Below are 24,170 nucleotides of genomic sequence, written 5' to 3'. Positions count from 1 at the left end.
AGACCAAAATATGATGTAGAGATGTTTTTATCCACCTCAGCTGCACTGGAGTCTCTGTAGAAAACTCACCGTATATAAACAGTACAAGTAATGAGCACAGCCCATGTTGGGATTCAGACTCCAGCACAAAAATGTCACATTCATTGCCATAAAAACCATGAAGGAGTATCATTTGCTTTAATGGGACTGTTGGCCTGCTGAAAACATTTTTGTAAAATTATAACCAGAATTATCTTTATTTACACGGTGGTCATGACTTACATTCTTAAGAGTGATCTGAGTCCCGTAGTAGCTCGGGCACAAAGAGGTGGGAAGCTCACTAAAGCACAAAAATATGCAAGTCTTTTCGTTTACATCTTAAGCAAATAAATAAATAAAAAAAAGAAGCCTGTTCTGGCTTCATGATTCAAACTGCTACAGAGGACTGTTGCACAAATGCAGGTAAACCTATCACTGCAATGCATCATAGCTTCTCCCTCTGCAACTTAACATTCAGGTAGGTTTCTGTAAATCACTTGTGTCTGGTGGGCACAGTAAACACTGATTCTTAATGACACATCATAATCTCCCCAAAACAGCTTGAATCATATTGTGGCTTCTTGTTTCGACTATCTGATGTCTTATCTTTAATGGCCTTAATCTGAAGTCATGCTTAGTATTGGCAATCACAACCTTTGAGGTTTACCGGAGCAGTGTTGCATTTACTTTGTACACAGTAGTGGATCTGTTTGTTGCATATGCTCTTGTGGCAGACTGTGTGCTTTCTGTGATGATCTGGAGTCAAATGCCCGCCTTGTCATTGTAGAAGGGTGTAACATGAAACATGTAGCAGTGGGTGCAGACCCTGACAGGCTTAACCTGGCCGTATCGAGGCAACGGAGCAGAATGGGAAGAACAGCGGGAGCAGAAGATCTGACAAAAATAAGAGTATTTATTAGTCATCACCTGATAATGACACAGTTTCCTTCAATACAACTTAAATGCTGCCAGTTGTTCCACTTTAAAGAACATGCCAAACCTTTCCACAGCTCCGGCAATGATGTTTCCTGCGAATGACAGTGAAGGGGGCCTTGCAGGCAATGCAGGAATTGCAGGCCTCATCAGGAACCCAGTCTGGAGGGTCTGCATAGAGTCGACAAGAAACAGTAAACACACAGCAGAACTGTCACCAGCTGAACATTTGCTGAGAGAAGGGGAAAAAGGAGCAGGCTGACAACTACACTGTCTGCATCTGTTTGTGGATTTGCTGACCTTCGAACTGGCCCTCTCGGGCTTTGGCTGCCAATTCCGATGAGGAAACGGTCTCCTGACAGAGAGCACAGTCCTCCAGCACTGCACTGCGCAGAACAGGACCTGCTGGGCACGATACAAGAAGAAATGCAAACAATTGTACGGTGTGAATGATTCTTGTAAGAGCTGTACAGTTATGGCACAGACAATGTGCAGAGTGGCTGGGGCAAGGGAAAAACCTGTACAACTGCTATATGGGATGTGATATGATGAAAGTATGGATAACTTTTTTAAAGTACTTTCAGGAAAAGCTTTACATTGTCGTTAACAGCCTTAAATGTTCAATTATTGCAGGCAGATTGAATATTTCAAGCTACTTAAGTAGTAAGTGGTAATGAAAAAACAAAGCAAAAAAAGATTTGTGGTTTCCTTGAAATGACAGAAAAAAAATTGCATTTGGTTGTAAGATATCTCAGTTCCCACCTTTCTTTTGCTTATCATTGTCTCCTTGCTCGCATTTGGTTGCCATGACTTCAAACAAAGTCTTGAGGATGCTGCGAAGGTCACTGGCATAGTTTGTCTGGAGCTGATCAGCAACACCTGCAACACACATTAAGACTTAATGGATTTCAGCTCAGGAGATGCGAAGACATGAAAGGAAGCAGCTAAGAACGTAAAAGCCTTTACCTGATATGCAAACAAAAAGACGGTGGATGAGGTCACTGCTGCTGTGAAAACGTGACCGGATCTTGCTCCTGGCCACCAGTTTGGCATCATGCAAGGCCAGCTGAATCTCTTGGTGGTCCACGTCTTCTGATGTCCCCGAGCTGGGAGTCAGACTGCTAACAGGGCTGGATGGAGGAAGTGATGAGAGACAGGGAAACATTACTTCATCTTTAATAAATGTACAAAACACAATATATCTTATAATTATAATTATATTTCATCAGCAGCATATTTAAAAATTTTGAGTAAAAGCGAAACACTAGACAATAAAATATATATATTGCCCAAAATGTTTATTTAGGCATAAATTTTTAATTAATAAAATAAATCTCCAAATCTAGTCATTAAACACCAAATTTTTTACAAAGAAATGCAGTATAATCTTATGCAGTAGAAAGTTCCAATCTAATGGAGTCTAAGCCGGTACTTCATACAGATGTGACTGATGCTTCAATGAACAAAAAGATTGCCTCAAGTTTAAAAAACAATCTCAAGATGAGACCTTTTTATCAATCATTGTCTAATGTTCATTGTTTTTGTAGTAGCTATCTGTGTGAGCAGAAATACACAAACATGGATGAACGATTGGTTACCTGGGTGTATACGCACTGCTTGACAGACTACATGTGGTGACCGACACACTCTCACAGTCACTACCTGACACAGAGCTGAGGGGGGAGTTCTGAAAACTAAAAATAAATAAATAAATGAATGAATGAATGAATGCGTGCATGAATAAATAAATAAATGGGTGCAATCAAAATGATGATTAAATAAACACTGGTGTGTAATTAAAGGAACATGTGGTAAGTGTGAAATCCTAATTAATGAAAGCAACTGAATGATATTCACGGTCTGAAGAAATGCAGAAAAAAAAAATGTGATGCCAAATTTATGGGGATAATAATAACAACTAATCAAACCTGGAACTTTTCCTGCTTTCCTCTTTGGTTTCCCGCTTAATATCTACATTTCCTGGCTTGTCTTTGTCCACCTCCTTGTCCCTCTGTCGGCAGCCACTCACAAGCTGCCTTGTTTCAGTCCTTGGCTGGTGGTTGCATGGGGAGGCTCCCTCCCCTCTCCTAGAACTATAGTCCTGAGAACGATGCCCCCGCTCTGGAGCCACCACTAGGCACTTTTCACAGAGCTGGGAATTTGAATTCTCCACCAGTGGATCTTCGGGGCAACGAGAAGAAGGAGATTTCAGCTGGGTGATCTCACCCTTACTGTGAGGTTCATGACCACGGGATAGTAGCTGGCAAGCAGCAGACTGGATGACAGCGCTGGGGGCTGGGGTCTTACAATGTTTGTCCAAACCCAGAGAGCGGCCTAAGCTGATACCCGTGGTCTCTGTGGTGACGGCATCCTCATGGCCATCCTCACAGCTCCCACAGCAGACACAAGAGTTGAGCAGACAGTGAGTAGCCACCAGGGGGCCACAGGGCTCAATCTCAGAGGGAGTTGGCCGAGGCAGCAGCAGCTTGTCCACAGCCAGCTCTGTCAAGCTGGGAGAGCGAGGGTTGAAGATGACTGTAGCAGACAGCTTCATGCCTCCCATACGATGGGCAATGACCTCAGCTGTTTCAGACGCTGTCCCTTCTAAACCCATCTCCCACCCGTTGCTATAAGGCAGAGGTTCAGAACCAGGGGCAGAGGTGAATGGGGGGCGCTTTGCCATGGGACTGCATGTGTTCAAGCTACGTGGCTGTGGACAAGGCTGCTCTGATGTAGTCTCAGAATACCAACCATTCCTAACAGAGGCTGGCCTTGCTCCGGGCTTGTGCTGCACAGGATGAACAGATTCTTTAGAAGGAGAGGTAACACAACTGCAGGCTTCTCTTGAAATACTGGTGTTGCCGTCTCCTGCTGTGTCCAGGTCTTCCATGAAGAAGACCCTGTCCTCCTCCTCTACATAGATGCCTGTCCTTCCCCGGCTCCCCAAAATCCTGCGTGGAGAGGCCTCAGTGCTGGAAGCCCCACTAGAACCACTAGGCTCTCCTCTGACGGGATGATGGGCTGGGGACTGGCCCTGGCTGGGAGGTGACAGCAGAGTGGACATTTCATCTCCCACGCGATACACCATCATGTTGAGCTGCTCTAGTTCCTCCTCATCATACTGCATGGAGCAGGCCAGCTCAGCCTCCTCTGCCTCTTCACAGAGCAGGCCTTGTTCTGGTTCCTCCTCCCCCCTCTGGGTTTCCACCTCCTCCCAGCCATTTTCTACTTCTGCCAATTCCTTGTCTTTACTGGGACAGATAAACACAGGGAGTTGCTCCTCTTCCATTTCACCCTTCCTCTCTGAGGTTTCATTAGGAGGGTTGCAGGATGAGGGATTCTCTTGAACTTGTGTTGGGGGACTGGTTGTGACCATCCCCTGGCTTGTGGACAACTCTCCGTCCTGAGAAATACACAGGTTCCTCTCCAACGTCATCAACTCCTCCTTAGTGAGAGTTCGCAAGAGATCTCTGCAACAAGCATAAAACAGTTGTAGTGTAGTGATACAAAGAAAAAAAAAATTTTCCCATAAGTGATTCAATCATAGCCTTTACCTTATTTTCTTCAATAAAGTGCGAAAAGGCCTGAAGAGCTCAGACATGTCCTCTGATTTTCGGTCAAGGTTAAGAGGTCCCTCTGGATACACAACTAGCCCACTAAAATACATGTTTAAAATTCTGTAAGAGGTTGGAAAGGAGTAGAGAACAAATTGTTTGGTGGAAAGACAGACAATGCTTACCACACAATGGCTAGTCTGGGAATTGTAAACATCAGAGCAGGTTCATAGTCATCGATCATGTCTTGTGTGAGATAGCCCAGCTTTAAGGCCCTGGGACAACCCAAACAGGAAAATATGAGGGGAAAAAAGATCACATTATCTTCAAAACAATTCTAGAAAAAGTAAGCTGTAAACACTGTTGCTTTTAAAACTATTTATCATGAAATTTACCTCTCAACGGTCTCACAGAAGAGCACAATCACCTCCTGCTGTACATAATATTCTTTGGGAGACTTCACAGGCACCATGGCTGACACATAGCTGGAAATAAAAGAAAAATAAAAACTAACAATAATGCCATTCACAGCTCCCTTAAATGCTTTGAACAAAACTCTTGAGTGGATTATAAATGTGGTTTAATTGCATGAATAAAACTGGAAAAAAAAGAAGCTCCAGTCCCTAATTTACCTGAGCTCGAACTCAGCAAAAAGGCTGTCAAAATGTCGCAATGCGTCCTTCATGCGGTCTGTGTACAAGTTAAGGTCTCTCAGGGCCTGGTCTCTGGTGATGTTGCGTACCTCTTCCAGGCTGCGAGTGAGATCTTTAGCCAGGGGTCTCATGGCTATACTCTCGATCTCCCTGTTCATGATGATGGAGCCTGCAGCCAAACACTGGACAGGAACAAATAACTATAATTTAAAACTGTATATACATAACACTGAAATATAGTATTCCATGCATTTGTTTAGGGACTGTTTTCTTTCAGACTGAAGCAGGAGGGAATACACTACCTCAGCTCCAAACCACAGCTGCCCTGCCAAGTTGTCATGACGAATCTCCTCAGGGAACTTGACACAAAAGTCTCTGTTGGCCCGGTCGTTGGGAATACATTCATCCATGATCTGACTGATAATGTTCAACACATTGTCCTGCAGGTAATCAGGAGTGACAAAAAACAAAATTTAAGAAAATAGTTGGAGGGATAATCATAAGTTAGTGAAAATCTGTTTTTTAAAGCTTTTAATTAAAGTAATGTTGGTCAATAATCCACACCTAAATATATGTCACCCTTTTAAGGAGGTGATTATGTTGCTGTGCCAGAAGACCTTCGATTAGGGTGGGAATGAAAAATATTTGACAAGTACACAAGATCATTATGGCCCTTGCAGCTACATTCTGTTCCAATAAAAACTCTGAATTAAAGCACATACTTCCAACAGTGAAAATGCAGTGTCACACACAAAACATGAGTAAATCAAGAGCTTATGCACTGCTGGCATATATAACAGCTATAATAATGACTTACAATGAGCCTTTCACTCTACCACAGCTGTGCTGTGCACTGTAATCTTGTCAGGCACAGCACTGTGTCTTTCTCTGCTCGCCCCAAGGAGAAAGATTAAAAAGCTTTAAGAAGGAAAGCCAAACCACTGATTCCTTTATGGCTGTGTGTTGCACATGTGCCTTGGTCCGGGCTGAGTACCACTCTTTTGTCTGAGTGTTTCCCAGGACACTAATCATCGTCTTCCACAGGGCTTACATTATCGCAGAGTAGTGACTCTGATGGGATACCTGTTTGTCTGTCAAACAAAAGATCAGCCTCTTCTGTTTCAAGATTCTTTTCTTTCTGAAATATACTAACTCAATCTTTGTTCATTACAAAACTCATGCACTTGCCAAATCCAGCCGGCCACGGTGTTAAGAAAAGAATAATATGATCAAAATAATATGATCAACATGCAGCAGTCACCACAGAGGTTCACAAATAAGATCTAAGATTCAAAAGGAAGTTAAAGAACAAGAATTTCACTTGATTCTTCTTGATTTCTACACTTCCTTCAGGACTGTGGGACATCATACTGCTCATTTTACAAAACTACTGAGAGAAGGTACAACACTTTAAAAAGCCTCCTTTTTTAATTCTAAGTGATATAAAAAATAGCTGTTAAGCATTTTGTCTGCAAATTTAGAAAACTAATTAGAGTTGAAGATGCTGTATAGCAAGTGCTGCTCATTCACAAGAATCACAAAAGGTCTGACTGACTATGAAACTACAGAGTGAGATAAGGTGACAGCTTGGCAGAGGGAAGGAAAGAGGAGAAAGAAACAAACAGTCAGGGATCAAGTGGTGACCTTATTAAGTGGTTCTCACTGTGTGCCCTGGCGATAGGAGGCAAGCTGAGGCACAACGGAACCTCCATCACTACCTACAGATCTCACAGCATAATGCAGCATGGCAGCCATCACTCCTTCACAGCATTACCTGCTAAGCCATTTTCAAGCCCAATCTCATAAAAACCTAAAATAATTGAATTGTATTACCCCATTTAAAATGACTCTTCTTAACACTGTAGCTCAGAATTAATTGGATTAATAACAGAAGGAAACTTTTTCTACTTGCAAAAACAGCTGCAGTTATAAAATACTGTGTTAACAAAATAAGAAAATTAAAGCTGCTCCTGTAACCATTTACTAACAACCTGCATGGGACACGGTTATCCAAGCTGAGATGAGTGTCTGAACAAAGTCTACCCATCTCTCCTTATCAGCAAAACTAAGAATATTAAGGACTTAACCTTTTTTTTTTCAAGGCCAATTTAAGGTCCAGACATGTAATTATATAAATGAAGTGATCTAAAATACATACAGGACAAAGAGGAAATTGTGGCTCAGAGTTTAACCTAAACTGGAAGTTAATATGCCTCAGTTCCGTTTTTTTTCCACTTAAGGGATATTTTTTGTCTATTTTTTACACAGAAAGGCAGGGAAAGAAAATGACTTTATTATTTCTATGCACTGACCTGACAGGATCTGAACTGGTTGACCAGCAGAGTACATCTCTGGGGGTCCTTCCTGCCATCAAGGCTGTCCAACTCAGTGGCCACCTGGTTAAGCTCTTCATCAGCATAATAGAATTGGGCCAGGAGCTGAGGGTCTGTCCTCTGTACGGAGAGACGAAGAAACACAAGGAGATCCATTTCAGTACTGACACAACATTTATGACAAACAATATAATCAATGCAGGACTAACAGTTTTAAAAACAACAAACAAGGTTATAAATTAAAATTAATGCAACCTCCTCTTTACTGAGTTTGTGTTTTGTGTGTTGATCATCTCATTTTTTAACATTTTTAGTAGCTTTGTCCTACCAAACAATGAGCAGCCGAACCTTTTACATAATACGTATATAACTAAGCAAGACAGCACATCCTACATTTTTTATTTTTAACCACAGACCAGTATATTCCCTCCTAATTTGAAGCCTAAATAGTAAAACATAAGTACCAAATTATTTCATTTAAACTATCCTAGAAGTCATTAAATGCTATAAAACATAAGTTGCAACTTGTTAAATTAAATATATCTGCTGATTTTTTTATTGAGCAAAAAATAAGTAATTTCACAACAAAGAAACCAGAAGAAAACAGTTAAATGCTTCAATTGGTTCTTAAATTGCAGACACAAATAAAGTTCCTGCAACCGTGACCTAGCCTTACACCCACCTACCTCAGCAAATAATAATTTTAGTTCAGCCTTAAACAGATCAAAGGTCAGATTGAGCCAGGACTTTGACATCTATCTCACATGATGAGACATGCAATTTCTGTCTGGATTGTTTGTCATTATGATTCTTCATGTGAGATGTTGCACTGGCAGCACTGTGAGAACTGGAACAGTCAACTTTGTATGACAATCAAAACACTTTCATTCTCATGAGTTCGTTCGGCTTAACAGAATAATCTCACTAAATAAAACACTTACTGTTCAGGATCTTACCTGTGTGATTCAAATTCATATATGATTAACAGGTTACTGAACATCTGTGTATAAGAACCAGGTGACTTAAAAGAAAAATGGACCCATGTCTACGATCTAATACTTAATTAATCATGCTTCAGCATCTGTTGAGCAGATTAGATATGTAGTACACTGCAAACGTTTAGCATTTGCAAATTTCACATTTCTTTCCCATGATAATTTTTAAAGTGTTCTGTGGTGTAACCACAAGAGAGAGGATGTCTGTTCATATCTGCTGTTACAGGTCAATGTGAATGGGTTTTAGAAAGATATTACTTGAAGTCAACACCGACAGGCTTGAGTATTTTAAAGGAAAACTGCATTTTAAAAGGAGGATCAAAACGTTAGAGCTTATTTTCTGCCTGATACTCTGAATATCTTGACTAAATGTATTAATTTAATTTGTGCATTTAGATTACTGTAATTGAAACTACAGAACAAATCAAGCCACAGTATGTTCTTACATTTAGTACAGAATAAGAGTTTTTTTTTCTTTTTTTTTTTTTGCAAGAGGAAGACTAGATAGCACAATTAAAATTAGAAGTCACCTGCAAAACTAATTATAAAATATTTAGTGAAGTTCTCTGGCACCCCTCCAGCTTCCAGAGACTTGGGTGACCACTAGGCTCTCTCTCATGCCTAAAAACAGACCCAGTTAACCTCCCCAGTGTCCAAAACATGCTTTTCGTAAGTTGAGTCAATAATTTATTTAATCTGCAATATTCAGCAACAGATCACATGCAGAAAGAGGAGAAAATTTATATCTTTTAACTTCTTTTTAAGTCAGGAGAAGCTTCATGAAAAAAGAGCATAAGATTGTGTGATCTATTTAATTCCATCATGACTCAACAAAAGAAGTCCACAGATAACCAGCTTTGTACTGTCTAAAATGATGTACATACTACGGTAGATATAGCTACAAAAACACTATTACTCTTTACTGTCTTTGGGTGTTACCTTGTGATTTTAAGAGAACAGTTTAACAGATTACTATCCTACTTTATGTACAAGGCAGTGAATGCAACTCTTTTACACATCTTGTGCTTGGGAGAAATAAAAAAAAATAATAATCTGATGCAAACAGAAAAAAGTAAGTGGAAGTGTAAATGCAACAGAAGAAGGAATTGTAAACACGAAGCACAAACACGAAGGTACTGTAGTATAATATAACAACATACTGCTGCTCCGTAGAGGCATAGATAAAAATCAGGTAAGTAGGGCACTGTACAGGTCAGCTTAATAACAGCATGCTCTCCTATTTGCTGGAGTATCCTGCTGATTTATGGTGGAAAAAACTCCACGGATAATATAATAAGATTGCCATACTTATTGAAGATGTGGGTATGTCTAAGTAAATTATTCTTTAAAAATGGCATCAATCCGAACAAGAGAACATGATGTGAAGAGTTAGAGACATTTTTAGAGAAAAGAATGACCACAAAACACTGCAAAACACCAAAGTGAACTACATATAGAGTCACAACACAAAAGGAAGGAAACAGACAGTAATTAAAATGTAAACACAATTACAGTTCATTGATGTTGCCTAGACCCACCCAAAGTAGGTAAAAAGTAATTGCCTATCAAAGTTCACAGGACAATTGAGATACAAAAACACTTCATGACTTTATAAACACACACACACACACACACACACACACACACACACACACACACACACACACACACACACACACACATCCTGGGTAGGGCTCATGTCAACCAAAAAGGTTAATGGTTCTGAAAATGGCGACCACATGCAGATATGCATCATCACAATCCACACGGTCCCGGTGATGACACAGGAGCTTTAAAGGACAGCATGACAGTGTGCAGTGGGAGAAGGGAGAGAAACCGCAGTAAACAGGCTCATTTGCCTGCCATGCAATTACTGTTTTGAGGATTTTTCATGAGGTGAAAAGCTACATAATTCTTGTATTTACTGAAATCTCTCTTGGTTTTTTTCCCCCTACGTTTGCAGTGTTTCCTGTTGCGTGACACTTTCTCCCCAGACCCTTGCTTTTCTCTGTGAATGTGATACACGATGCGCTTCCCTCACTGTCTCTCATTAATAATGAAACAAACACAAAGGAGAAAATGCAGAGATATATGCAACAGCTTAGTTGCATTATTGAGAGGCATAAACCTAGTAGGGACATATATCTCTGCAAAGGTTATTGCTTTGACATATGTAGTATGTGAGAGGATGAGACAGAACAACTATCATAATTCCCACCTGGTAGTCACATCTGGTCGAAATGCAACACAAGAGGGAGTATTAGCAGTTTAGAAGGAAAGTGGGTCAACTTAAACTTGTCCATGGATAAGTCAGAGATAAACTGAGGTGTGTAAAAAAATCAGCAGAGCTGGAAAAGAGCACACCCAAACTTCTTCCCTTTCTCTTGCTGAAAGCCCTTCAGTGGGGAAAATACTTGTCATTGCCAATTTGTTTCTCAGCTGAGTACTCAACCTTGCAACACTTTGCTCATAAACCTGAATCTCACAGAGCTAATCAATAATACTCCTTCAAATTGTGTTCATGCTGGAAACGAAGAGCAGAAGTATGCAATTCACTTCATTACTTGCAAAGCTGAGTCTATATTAGCAAACAAAAGTTGGTATTTGATACTATTCTAAAGAGTTATGTTATTTACAAGAACATATGTGATGTATATATCTAAATCATCCGTGAACACTACTGTGTAGCAACACAAAAGACAGAAACAGAGAGAAGAACATATTTGAGGATACTGATCATTTGACTGCATTTGTCATCACAATGACGGAAACAAGATAAGTGGGTCAATAGGAAATGAGCACAAAAGGAAGTCTCAATTATCCAATAAGAAACCTAACAAACCACAACAAGCCGTATTTATCTTCAAAACTAAATGTAACTTCTGAGCACGGCAAAGTAATAACTTCACTATTTAGGGGGTAGATTTGACTTGACAACTGCACAACAATGAGGGAGTCTATGATACTGAATTAATGTCATGATGACCAAACAGGAAACAGAAGTAGGAGACAGTAAAACCTTTTTCTAGCCCAGGCACAACACGGCCCACAGACTGATGGCATTTAGTTGGAATCATACAGTATAGGCTGCAGCAGAAAGACAAGAAGAGTTTGAGACAAATGTCATCCTATAATCTCCTCCAGCTGCATTCCTTACACAAGAGGGAACATTCCTGCAGGATAGTATCACGGGGAATAAGTGAAAGACTAGCTGTGTTCCCTGCACGCAGATCTACTTTTATACAGGCAGCAATGTTTGAGCTGCTTGCTTGGTGTATCATTAAAAATTTTAAATTTGAAAAAAAAAAAAAGATATGAAAGAACAGATTTTTTCTAGATGTCTGCTTCACCCCTCATTCTTGACACCCATGTGAGAACCAGAAACCTGTTGCGCCAGCTGTTTGAGTTGAAACTTGAACTAAAACAAAGTGGAACGCATGAATCTGATAACAACATAAGCATTTGCACCAAATACTTTAACTACTGCACAGCCATCTAAATTATGAGCTAGGCCTAATATTTACTTGCTGATAAATAACTTATTTTAACTGATGACTAAAAGATGCAACACTGCTTTTCATGCTTTTTTTTAATCTTACAATATTACACACTGCAGACGCTGAGAGGGCTTTATTCTTTGCAATTGTGCATTGAGATTTAATTTTCTTTATTTTAAAAACTGATCAATGACTCTCTGATGAAGCTTGGTACAAAGTAGCTACTTATGACCCATCCTTTGGTGGATTCTATTTTTATAATCAATACTGACACCATCACCTGACACCAGTTTGCCAAAATCTTCCAGAAATGTATATATTTACCCCTGCCAACGCGGAGGTATGTATTTGGTAATGTGGGTTTGTCTGTCAGTCTGTTAGCAACATCTGGCTCCAGGAAATATTTAAAGAACTCTTTACTATGGGTAGACAGGGATAATTTTGCCATTAGAGCTTCTAATTCAAACAAAAGATAATGGCTTGGTGGAGTGCTCTGAGTGCTTCTAGTCTATTAATTTCTCTTTTTTTTTTACCCTCACTACCAATTATTTTTCAGGATCTGTTTACATGATTAATTACAATGAAGTTGGTCAGTGATGACACAAAAAGCCCGTCCTTTCTGCTGGTTTATGTTAATAAAGGTTGATATAAATAATTATAGATTTGTTTTTATTGAATTTCAGAAAACTTTAATAAACAATGTTTATATTTAAGAAGGACACACAAATTTTTAGGTAAGTAAAGATGATCATCTGGGGATCTGATTCCTAAACTTTTGAGTTGCGTCATCACCTCCAATGACAGCTCTACCTTGCATAGGAGGTGAAATGATTCAGCAGATTCAGTTCTTGTCCACTGTGGCATGCCAGTCCTGTCTTACACTCCTGCTGTCCTAAGTGACCTCTTACTAAATCACCACCCCATCCACTGTGGTCACAAACCTGTCATTTCAGATTTCTAAAATGACACAAGTTCATAAAGAGCGACGATTACCGTTAAGCCCCCTCAATCACATCATCTCACCATGACTCAGTGAAATTCCGGCCCCTTTTTGTTCCACACCAAGTCCATAACAAGCAATGACAACATGACTTTTATTGAAACATGTTACTGAAAGTTGCCTCCTGCTATATGATCAATATTTTCATCAGGTCAGTCAGCTCTCTCCTTGAGCTGCAGATTCTGGACTTCATTTCTATTCAGACTGTGCAGATGATGACGGCTGTCAGGCTAATGCTTCATGAGCGCCCACTGCACCGGTGTATGCACACTGAGCCCACTTAAGGGACTTATGAGAAACCTTGCCTTTGCCCTCCACTCTCTATTCCAGACTCAATTTACTGTTTTTTGGCCGCCTTCCAGTGATCAGAGGCAAACATAGTAGGGAGGAAAACCAGTTATCTCTGCTTTCATTCAGTCTACTGGTAAAAAAGACACTATATATATATATATATATATATATATATATATATATATATATATATATATATATAAAATGATTTAGCCTTATAACCTTTCTAAAAAAAAAGCTGGGGTTTGCTGCAGCAGTTGTGTTGAGTCATTCCTTTCATGTTCAGCTTGCATCAGGATTTTTTTTCACACCACCACTGAGTTGTTTTCTGCACCTACAGAGATACTGATGGTGACTTTTAAACCAAAACGTCAACTGTCCTAAAATAGTTCTGGTCAAATTTTAGTGTTTAAGGGATTTTTGATTACATAAATGTGCAACTGCATTAACAGCACAGCAAACTACTAAAGGAAGGGTTCAACACTAACCAGCTGAATGTAGATTTGAGAGCAAAGCAGACTACAGACTTAACACAGCTCATCGATTCAATATACTCAGAGTGGTCTGCCCATCTGGACTGATGGCATAATCTGTGTGCTTGTTTCGTCTCTGAGGGCTGCCCTAATCTGACATTGGGACTATAGCAATAACCAGAGCATGTGCTTGGCACATGGTATGGTAGACAAGAAGTAAAACAAAGATCCACAAAGGATTAAGGTGGATAGAGGGCGTGTCCAGGATCCCCTGATGGCAGCGCAGTGACACATGGGTACACCCCCCATCCCAACAACCACTAGGACATTCTTATGCAAGAATTAATCTGGTTATACCATCTAGAAGCAATGCTGAAGCTTGGCTGTAGAGCAGTTAATATTCCAATATACAAAACCAACAACATGATGTTTTTCATGTATCACAAGGTATGAATCCTAAAGAGATGACAAGATTAGTTGAAATGTACGCCTCCTCATACTTATGCTGGAATGACTAACATTTAAGAATTTTACTGAACAAAATGAAGTCAGTCAAGTATGTGGATGATTCACAGTCAAGCTAATTCTGTCCACATACTGTCATAAACAGTGACTGAGAGTGGGCATTGTTTATGCTGCCCAAAATTACATACAGGCACAGCAACAGCCCATGTAAGAGCAACACATACCTTTGATTGCTGTCTGTGGAGAATAAATGCAGGTTAACATGCTTGTGCACCTGGGACTACACCTGAAAAAGAATCATCTGACATATCAGCTTGGCAGAAGAGCAACTAAAAATATTTACACTTCTTTATAGACAAAGGGCACCTTGGATAAATGCTTCATATTTATCATTGTGACCATGAAGTGAGACTCGAAAGGGCCTTTGATAAAAGACAGTTGCATTTTTTTACTAAGTAAATGAGTGACTGACTCTCTGTGGTACCTTTAAATCTCAGTCTTCTCCTGCAGCTACTTTCCTTCAATCATCATGCCCTTACACCTCAGACAGAGGGGGCTCCAGTTCCTCAACCCTACCATGAATTTAAAAAGGCTTTCAATCTCGTGGCCTGTCTCAATCTTCACTGGGGTCAGCCCTCTAAATCCCTGCAGCTGACACCAAATCAATTACCACATGGTTGGTGGGTAAGCAGAATGGGACATCCAGAAAGAACTACAGAAACTGCACTAAATATGACGCCACACTGTCCACTGCTCAGCAGTGAGCTATTTTATCAACTCTGTGTCAACTGTGCAGAACCAACACTGGAAAGACAAACCTCAAACCGACCAACATACTACAACATGACCAGCCTTACTCTGCAGAATGTGGAGAAATTATGTCAGCCATGATTTACATCCTTGAAAATATATTGACAAACTTATAAAGATTTTCTAAAAATATGGACAAGAATGAGATACACTTCATCTATAACTCATAAAGCCAATCTGCAGTTAAAGGTTTTCATGATTAAACCATGAGATATTATTGATGTTTTAGTTAACTGTCTAACCAATTACATAAAGAGTCAATGAATGTACCAAATATTTTTTAAGATGGCCAAGATGATGGCCAGACTGCAGAAGACATATGGCCATCAGTTTAAAACTCAGTTTTTGATCTTTTTTCTTTTTTTTACTTTTATGATGCTGGAAACAGAGAAATATTTGCTTAATATTTAACTATAATTAATTAACTGCTTTCATTTATGTATAATATCCTGCTGATATTAAACAATTCTAATGTGAATTTGTGAATATGAATAGATTTTTTTTAATTTTCTATCACACCAAATTGACTCCTTGAAGAAGTCTGTCTAGTCACTGACAAAAAGAAAAAGTTAGTTTTTTAACAATACGTGCAAACTTCAAGACCTTTGAAAGGTTTTATTTTAATTTGGATTATTAGACATATAAAATGAATGAATAAATACTGGTGAGGCAAATCAGTAGCCTGGTGCACAGAAGCTGTGAGCCCGTCAACAGATTACGTGATGGGAAGCTGATGGGAAGGCTCCTGGATGGCCAATGGAACAGCAAACAAGAGGAACACAAACTCCAGAGGAAAAAAAAGGTTCAGGCTCTTGACATCTCACTCGCTGTTAATCACTCTTTGAACTGCAACTTAGCGCTGACAAATGAGAAGTGAGAAGACATTTTTGCAGCTTGGAAACAGGAGCTGGGCTTTGTTTATAAATGTGAGAATGTGCAGAGTTGCTGATTTTATAAGTGCCTCTTTCCCTGACTTTTCCATCTCCAATGTTTATTTTCTGATAAACCCTACACACACAGATGAGTACAGTTACATAAAAAAAAGTATACTTATTTAAAGGCCTAAAACAAAAAATAATCCTAGCTTATAATTGTTAAATCTTTTCACCAAAACAGTAGAGAAGACAAGGACATTCACTTTTACACTTTTGTCTAGTTAGTGCTTTGATGACAGATAAAGACAGAAGGCAGGATCATTATTTCTTGCACAGGACTACATACAACTCTTAACAGTTTGAGCAGGGATTGTGTAGCACAGCCAGAAGAAAGTCCTCTACTGTGGGACTAAACCGGGAGGTAAATAGTAGCTCTGGAAATATCAATATCCCAGCTTCAGTCAAGAAAACACGCTGATTCAACACTTTTCTATCTCCAGGAGTACATAGTTCAGTGATAAACTGCTTACTGTTGTTACAAAATGACAATGCCACACAGTGCTCAATAAATAAAGCCAAAATAAAAATAAATGACTAGCGATACATTTTCTGTCAAAACAAAAAGAAAGATCCACCTTCCGGAGCATAAAGTAATCTGAATGCTCTTTTCATTACTGTCGTCTTTTTTGGGCTGATTAGCATAATTACAGAGGCTTTTAGCGCCTCTTTCTACACTCATTTGAGGCAGAACTTGTCATATAAATCCCACAGATTTATGTGTAATTCTGTTAATTCCTACAACGGCTGTGATTTGGCAGAAAAGGCACTGATGCAATAAGCTCAACACCTCAGAGGCAGTAGTCATTTACGAATATAACAATGCTCTGGTGAACCCCAACACTTTGGCCTTACCTCAACAATGGACTACAAAAATGCTGCAACAGCAAATGTGGTTTGACACAGAAAAAAGGGAATGACGCAGGTGTGTGCACAGGGTCAACAGCAGGTGGATGATATGTAATCAGTAGTCTTTACTTTAAGCCTTGTCTAACATTAGTGGTCCAGCTACAGTTTGATATGCCGACATAAGTGTGTTTTTTCGATGAGAAAGAATATTTTCATATGTTTGCCTATCAATTAGAACCATATGTTTACAATGCTTTTAAATAAATCCCAAAATTAACAGCTCTACTGATGAAAAAAAATTGCTTTAGAGAAATTTGTCACATTTTAACACTCATAACCTACAGGAATCATGATGCAAAGTCAATCTCATATGAAACTCTTCTATCAATATACTGAAATCATGCAATGCTTTAAACACACCGATGTTTCCAAGGGCTACCGTCAGGTTGTGACTGTAGGTGTGTGGATCTGATTTCCATGCACATTAAAGTTAATATAAACATTAACAAAAATTAGTACCCTGGAGATGCATTCACATTCACTCATCTTTAAACGTGCTGCAGTTGACATATTTTGAACTGTTCATTTAACAAGGCAACCAAGCCTTTAATACTTCCTCTGCTGTGTCAGGCATGTTTCCACACTCCGAGCTTGATTTACAAAGTTGCAGCACATTCATTACTAGCTCACCCAAAAACTGATGATTTTGCCACAAGAGAGAGGGAAAAAAGAGAGAGGGAGCTCCCTGTGCAGCATTTGTTTATGATCATTTTATGATCATTTATTTAGTTTAATGTGTGCCAAATTCAAACCACTGGAGCACTCAATAAACAAAATAGAAAACATTTGGATAATCAACTACTTGTTTGGGTATTACTAAATAATCAGTTGGCTGATTGATTGGGCCATTTTGAGATAATCAGCATCAGTCACTGATTACTTCACAACAGAAAAAATAAATACAAACAAGCTGCTGTGGAAGATTAAGTTTACCAGGGATTTGATTTGCCCTATTCTATGGCAAAGCAGTCCATTGTGACATGCTACAAACCAAATGTTGAATTTGCTGCTCATAATCAATATTAAGTAATATACTTGAAGTGGCCCAAAAATTCCACTTAACTGCTATACAAATCAAATTTTAATTAATTAACTTGTGTTTTCTTTTATATACTGTTTAATTGGTAGGGTTACTATATGATATCTGATACTATTTTTTTTTTTTTTTTTTTCACTTCCGCTGCTATTCTTTTTAATGTGAATTATTACATTTAAGGTACAGCCATTTTTAAAACGCCCAAACAAAATCTAATATTTACAACAATGCAAGCTTTGGGAGTAAGTAAATGGTTATAAGTTAATGTAAACTTTTAAGAGATAATGCGAACATTAGCCGTGACTGAAGCTTCAAAACAAAACCATCAACAACAACAACAAAGAGGCAGCTGCTGGTTAATACAGTGAAACATCAAGAACAGAGGCTAATGTTAACAAATGTGTGGCAAAGTGATTTGGGCTAGCGAGCCACGGTGATCGGCTACTTCCAAAGATTTGCAAAAAAAAAATTACTTGCTGCAGAGCTGACAGAGCGCGTGAACCCACAACAACTTACCTTTGGCTTGTACAGCCACTTTCGAAAGCGGTTCATCGTTACCTCGCCACCTTTCTTTGTCACCAACCCCTCCTCTCCTCTTCTGTACCTGCCCGTGTGGCTGACAGCAACAGCGGCTGGCAGCTAAGCTAGCTAGCGACGGTTGGATCCAAATAGGAAAACGTACAAGACACAATGTACTGTAAGTTGTCCTGAATGCTACAGTACGACTCTGACAGCAAACAAAGGAGATATTCGAAAACTTATCTCCATCTTCCCTGAATCCCGATAGTCAGCCTGTCTCCCCCGTCCGGCCACTTTGTGAGTCCCGACGATACAGAAAACCGGAGCATCTACCGACGGCTCCTCTGCTCTCTGCCTCGCTACTTGATGACAGTCACGTTGACAACATTCACCTCCCACTTTCCCAGAAAATGGTGCTTTCAAGTGCTACACCTAAACACCGTATTTCCAGATGCAAGAATGAATACAACCATGGGAGGGTATAAAGCGGCAGGACTGAAACACATTAAACATTTGCAACAATTTGCAACATTTTGTGGCCACTTTGCATCTTTTTATGGTTGTTTTATATCCCATTTTGATAATTCAATGGGATATTAAATATTATCATGCTTTTCATACTGTTGTTTTGAGTTTGGTGTTAATAGTTTTGTGCTTGTGTTAGTTAGATATCTGTCTCTTTTAGGTTACTTTGTAAATGTTTCAGTGCTGTTTTTGTTTTGTGTCACATTAAATTACTGAATGTATCATATAGCCTCCCTATTCAGCTTCAATTTCCACTGCAACTTTATTTTAATAGAAACTTTCCTACTGACATATAGATCAATTCGCTTCAAAGCAAAGAGACTTAACAGCAACAAGACATATATTTATATTTCTATATATACGTGTGGGGAAGTTACGACCCCCACATTCACTGGTGAATGTGTAAGACCAAGGATTCTTCAAGTATCCTCGGCCTCCTCCTGAAGTTCAGGAAGCTGGACGAGCTTGGCCACCGGTCTCACGTAGATCCTATCTCGGACCTGGACCTCTGCCGTCCTCACGCAGCCGTCCGGACCAGCAATCGCCTTAACCATCCACCCGACCGGCCAGTGGGCTCGTGGAGTCGATGGGTCGACTACCGGTACAGTAGCACCTGCTGCAAGGTTCTCCGACAACCTCTGCCACTTCTGCCGCGTCTGAAGGTGAAGCAAGTAGTGCTTCATGAAGTGGGACCAGAACTGGTCCACCAACGCCTGGCAGTGTCCGCCAGCTGATCCTTCTGCCTTGGCTCCAGGGCGGCGAAGGCTTCCCTGAGTTCTCTCTTGGCCCCACGAAAGTTAGTGCCGCAGTCGGAGAGCACCTCCTTTGGTAGGAGCTTTGGTAGCAGTTGGCGAAGGGCGAGGAGGAAAGCATCCGCATCCATGGAGTTCAGAAGCTCTATGTCGATCGCCCTTGTGGTGAGGCACTTGAAGATCACTCCCCAGCGTTTCTCCGCTCTTCTGCTCACCTTCACAGAATAAGGCCCGAAGCCCGAAGGAGCCTGAGCCGCTGCAGGAGTAGATCTGCCATTTGTGGCTCCTTTGGTTGGGCTCTCCATGGTGGAGTCAGAGCACAACGTCATATGTCGAATGGTAAGAGTTAACTCGGTCTCAATGAGCTTAAACAGCTGGGCTCCGGCCAGGGCTGCGCAGAGCTCCAAGCAGGGTATGGACTGCTGGCATCTTGGGGTGACCCTGGACCTGGCCATCACAAAGGAGACATGGATGTTGTCTCTGATGTTCACGGCGAGGTACGCCACTGCTCCGTATGCTCGCTCCGAGGCGTCGCAGAAGACATGGAGATCGTATCCTGCGTCCAAACCTTCAGCAGGGAATGGCAAGTAGCAGCGGGGAATAGACACGGTTCGAGCGGGACACCTACTAGCGACGGTCCCAATGCAGGCCCGGGCAGAAGTTGTTCATTCAGGGAGGTGTTCTGATGCCTGAACGAGTAGTTAAAGACTAGGCGTGACTTGTTGTTGTGGCTCACGAGGTGATTGGGAATATACCATGCCTCTGCTGACTGCTCCTCCTCCTTCGGTTGGAGTTTCTTGACGTACCCTGCTGGGATAAGCTTGGCGATTTCGGCTGAGTAGATTGTCGCTGTCGCTGGGTCGCTGTCGCTGGGTCCCTCTCGAGGTGCCTTTCGGTGGCCCGGAGGTGAGCCATGACTTAGTGTACAGTGCTGTTGAGCCTGAGCGCTCCCAACCTTCGCAGGAGGGGGGTGGCGTAGCGTTGGACCCCCCTGCGGTTAGTTGCTGGGTCTTTGTCTCCAGCATATCCATGGTGTCCTGATCCTCTCGTGAGCGGACAACTAGTTTTTCGTTTTGAAAGGGTAAAATGTCCCATTGCCACAGCCTCTCGACGTTCTGGTGCAGCAAGTCGTCGGGGCCAACTTGTGCGGCGAACAGACACTGTGTCTCTGAGGTTGACTCTGACCTACACCTCTCGGCTCCCTGCAAAGCCCATCCTAGAGCTGTGCGGATGGCAATGGGTCCGCCCGGTCCCTTACGTGTTGGTCCCGTAGAGGTAATGAGGTGCGCATGATCTGAGCCGAGCAGCACTAGGGGGCGTACTCTTGTGAATGATACTAGTGGTACGCTGCGTAGATGGGGGTATTGTTTCTGTAACAGCTGCGCGGGGTTGGTCTGTTCCACTAGGTCTAGGCATGCGGCGGTATACGCCCCCTGCACCCTAAACCGCCTCCGTGGTCAATCTCTGGGGGAGATTTTGCCCTTGCCCGTGACCCTTGCAGGTGTGTGACGTCTGTCCGTATGGTGCGTAGGGTGAGGGTCTCCGGCTCGCCCTTCAACCGGAGCTGCTGTACTGCTGCTGGTAGTATCATGGTTCGCTGTGCCCCATCATCCAGTATGGCGTAAGTATCCATTGAGCTAGGGGCGTTGTGCAGCCGGACGGGAACACCTTGCTAGAAGTTATACTGGGCTTCAGGTAGGTGCGGCTGTCAGGTGCCCCTGGCTTTTGTTCGGTGGGGCGGCGACGCTGTGCAGTACTTGTAGGTGGATCTCGCCGCAGTCACTGCAGAACTTCTTGAGATCACAGGACGTGGGTGAGTGGGTGTGTGCACATTTCCAGCAGCGCCACCCTTCCATAATCCACCGCTCCAGGTCTGCCAATGGTTGCACCTTAATGTTGGGGCAGTGGCTGATCTTTGTTGCCGCAGAAAATGCAATGTACTTTGGATGACCCCTTGTGGCCGGCTGCTGTGTCTTTACCTGGGCCGCTCAGCTGATCGGGCTCCCCGCCATGATACACGGCTACGCTCTGACCTCTGCTGTTAACGGGGGCTCTTTCCCTCCCGTTGCTGGGGGGTCTTTCGGGCTGATAATGCTGTACTAGTCTGTCGGACAGCCGCTTATTCAGGTCTCGTAAGTTGTAGGGGTTGAGGCTCGCGGTGTTGAGCTTGCCCTGCAACTGGAGGTATTCGATGAACCCATCTCGATGAAATTTGGGGAGCTTACTGAGCAGGCGGTTGACGTGTGAGCAGCAGCTGAGTTTCACCCCCTGAGGCCCCTCCAGTGACAGTAGCATACTGACCAGGAGGTGGACTCTGAGGGCAAAGCTTTGGAAGGTGCGTGCATCGCCCGATTTCACGTCAGGTGCGGTGAGGATGGCTGCTATTTCGCTCTGGGCTAGCTGGTGTGGCTGGCCATACTGTAGCTGTAGTGCGTGCATGGTGGCTGTGTATAGGTGTGGGTCATGTCTGCAGGACTGGCCAATCATTTGCGCCTCTGGGAGCTTAAGGTGTTCAAGCAGCACATGGTATTTATATTTCTCAGTCAGTTCTGGGTGGGGCTCAAGCAAATTGTCCATGGCTAACTTGAGGTTAGCGAACTCTTTCTCACTGTCTGCTGTGAAGTCTGGGATCTTTGGCTTGGGGATGCCGTATAGGGAGCGTGATTGCAGGCCGATGTGGGGTGATGCCCTGGGTGCATTGGCGGGGTACTGTGTGGAAGGTCAGTTGCTGCAGTTGGTTGAAGCTCTGCTGTTCTCAAGGTGGGGACCTGCGTCCGCTCGCCTACTGTCTGCTGTGGCGGTTGCTACTCTCCGCTCCTCATGCCCTCCATCGCCGGTCTGGGAGGAAAGGGCAGCTCCATGCTGGTGGTAGGCGAGGACGTAGTCTTACAGATGCCTGGGCGTGCGGCGCTGCCTGGCGTGCCGCCCTTTAATATCAGTCTGTGGGAGTCATGTCATGTCCTCCTCTGATGACATGTCCTGCAGCAGGCAGTAATCCGGCTCGAAAGACTACTTTTATGGGGAAGTTACGACCCCCGGTTGCTGATTCAGGACTGTTACCGACCGATGCAGGGCTTCGGTTAGAAAGCTGACGAGTCATCCAAGAAGATTTAACACTTTACTTGAGAACAGGCAGATACAGGATTACAGCTGTGGGCAAGCAGGTGAACAGCATGTACAGGCAACAGGAACAGCAGGGAAAGGCAATGGAAGGCAGTGAAGGCAGGATAAGCAGGGTAGGCTGGTTTAGGCACTTTATTGTCAAGGACTGCATTAAGGCGCTGAACACATCGTATGAACTACGTGGCGAGCTAAAAATACTACAATGTAAAACGCTTCCTTCACAATAAGACACAAGTCTGTCACTTGGAGAATTCACAACAATACTATTGCCTTCTTCTGCAGCTTGTCAACCACTACAGTGTCCAATTGGAAGTCTCCCATCTTGACACTCGGACTGCAGCCCAAACTCGGAACAGATGTTCCTGTACATTGTTCCAGCCACCTGATTATGGCTTCGAATGTATGTCGTACTTGCTGGATACCCGGATGGACTCTCTCAAAACCCTCTGAGACAGACCCTAAGTCTAAGCTTTGTTCAGCCTGCACTTGGCGTCCTGTCCGATGTGTTATAACTTGGCCTCAATTGCTCTCCATTCCTGTTTGGTCATGATAAGTGCCTCTGTGCTGCCAGCTTTCTCTAGCCACGGGTAGAAATTCTTCAATCTGTCAGTGGTACATGCTGTGTAGGGGTTTATCCCTCTATGATGGTTCCACCTCTTCTTCCTTTTCCATGCTGGGTTTCAGCTGCCTAAGGCATTCATTTAGCAGTTCATCACTGGTGCCACCTTCCTGGTGGACTCACAGATTGTAACTGTTTCATCCTGGACAGTTATTCTGACACTCACTAGCCCCCAGCCTCCCTGGCCTCCATATTCAAAGGCTATTTCAATCCCGGAAGAAGAGATGGAGATGGTGGAAGACTACAGGTACCTATAGGATTTAATCAGGGTTCCAGAATGGATTGAAAATGCAACATTAACTTCTAAAAGAAAGGACAAAGCAGACTCTTCTTAAGGAATGTTTCATAGCTTCTTTCAGTCTGGTGAAGAACGCAATGGAATCAGGTGTGCTAAAAGAGGAAAACATCTAAAACCTGCAGGACAGTGACCTTTGAGGACTGGAATTGGAAATTCCTGCTCTACACAAAAGTTTTTGTAATAACTGATAATTATTACTGATTCTACTGTATATGAATCAAAACTAAGTCCCCCTTTTGGCCACATCACTTTGCATGTTACAACAAATTTAGTTGCAAAATGTTGATCTTCACTTATAAGTTGTTTAGAATAAAAAGCCTATGCCAAAAGACAAAATCCAAAGTTTTTAGACTATGTTCAAACTTACCAAAAACAGTCTATAACTTCTCAATAATACTTCACTTAAATTCAGGAGCTGTAGTTCATTCATTAACT

The 24,170-nt window shown here is 42.0% G+C and overlaps 1 protein-coding gene across 3 annotated transcripts; it reads right to left on the bottom strand.

Moving 5' to 3' along the window:
* Positions 1–163: 163 nt before the first annotated feature.
* zfyve28 (zinc finger, FYVE domain containing 28) lies at positions 164–18,809 on the bottom strand. 3 transcript variants are annotated; one of them, XM_041972624.1, is made up of 14 exons: positions 18,416–18,808; positions 7,471–7,611; positions 5,461–5,598; positions 5,138–5,340; positions 4,901–4,990; positions 4,691–4,780; positions 4,506–4,607; positions 2,880–4,421; positions 2,550–2,645; positions 1,918–2,081; positions 1,714–1,830; positions 1,252–1,356; positions 1,019–1,122; positions 164–912 (listed from the first exon to the last, which is right to left on the bottom strand). In XM_041972624.1, the coding sequence occupies exons 1-14, from the start codon at positions 18,449–18,451 to the stop codon at positions 781–783; spliced, it is 3,060 nt and encodes a 1,019-aa protein (XP_041828558.1). In that variant the 5' UTR covers positions 18,452–18,808; the 3' UTR covers positions 164–780. The 3 variants fall into 3 exon arrangements, with proteins under 3 accessions (XP_041828558.1, XP_041828559.1, XP_041828560.1); XM_041972625.1 differs by having other exon boundaries at positions 1,252–1,353; XM_041972626.1 differs by lacking the exon at positions 2,550–2,645 and having other exon boundaries at positions 18,416–18,809.
* Positions 18,810–24,170: the final 5,361 nt, after the last annotated feature.

The sequence above is a fragment of the Melanotaenia boesemani genome, chromosome 20 (assembly GCF_017639745.1).
Source record: "Melanotaenia boesemani isolate fMelBoe1 chromosome 20, fMelBoe1.pri, whole genome shotgun sequence".
NCBI lineage: Eukaryota > Metazoa > Chordata > Actinopteri > Atheriniformes > Melanotaeniidae > Melanotaenia > Melanotaenia boesemani.
This window is presented reverse-complemented; position numbering and strand designations above follow the sequence as displayed.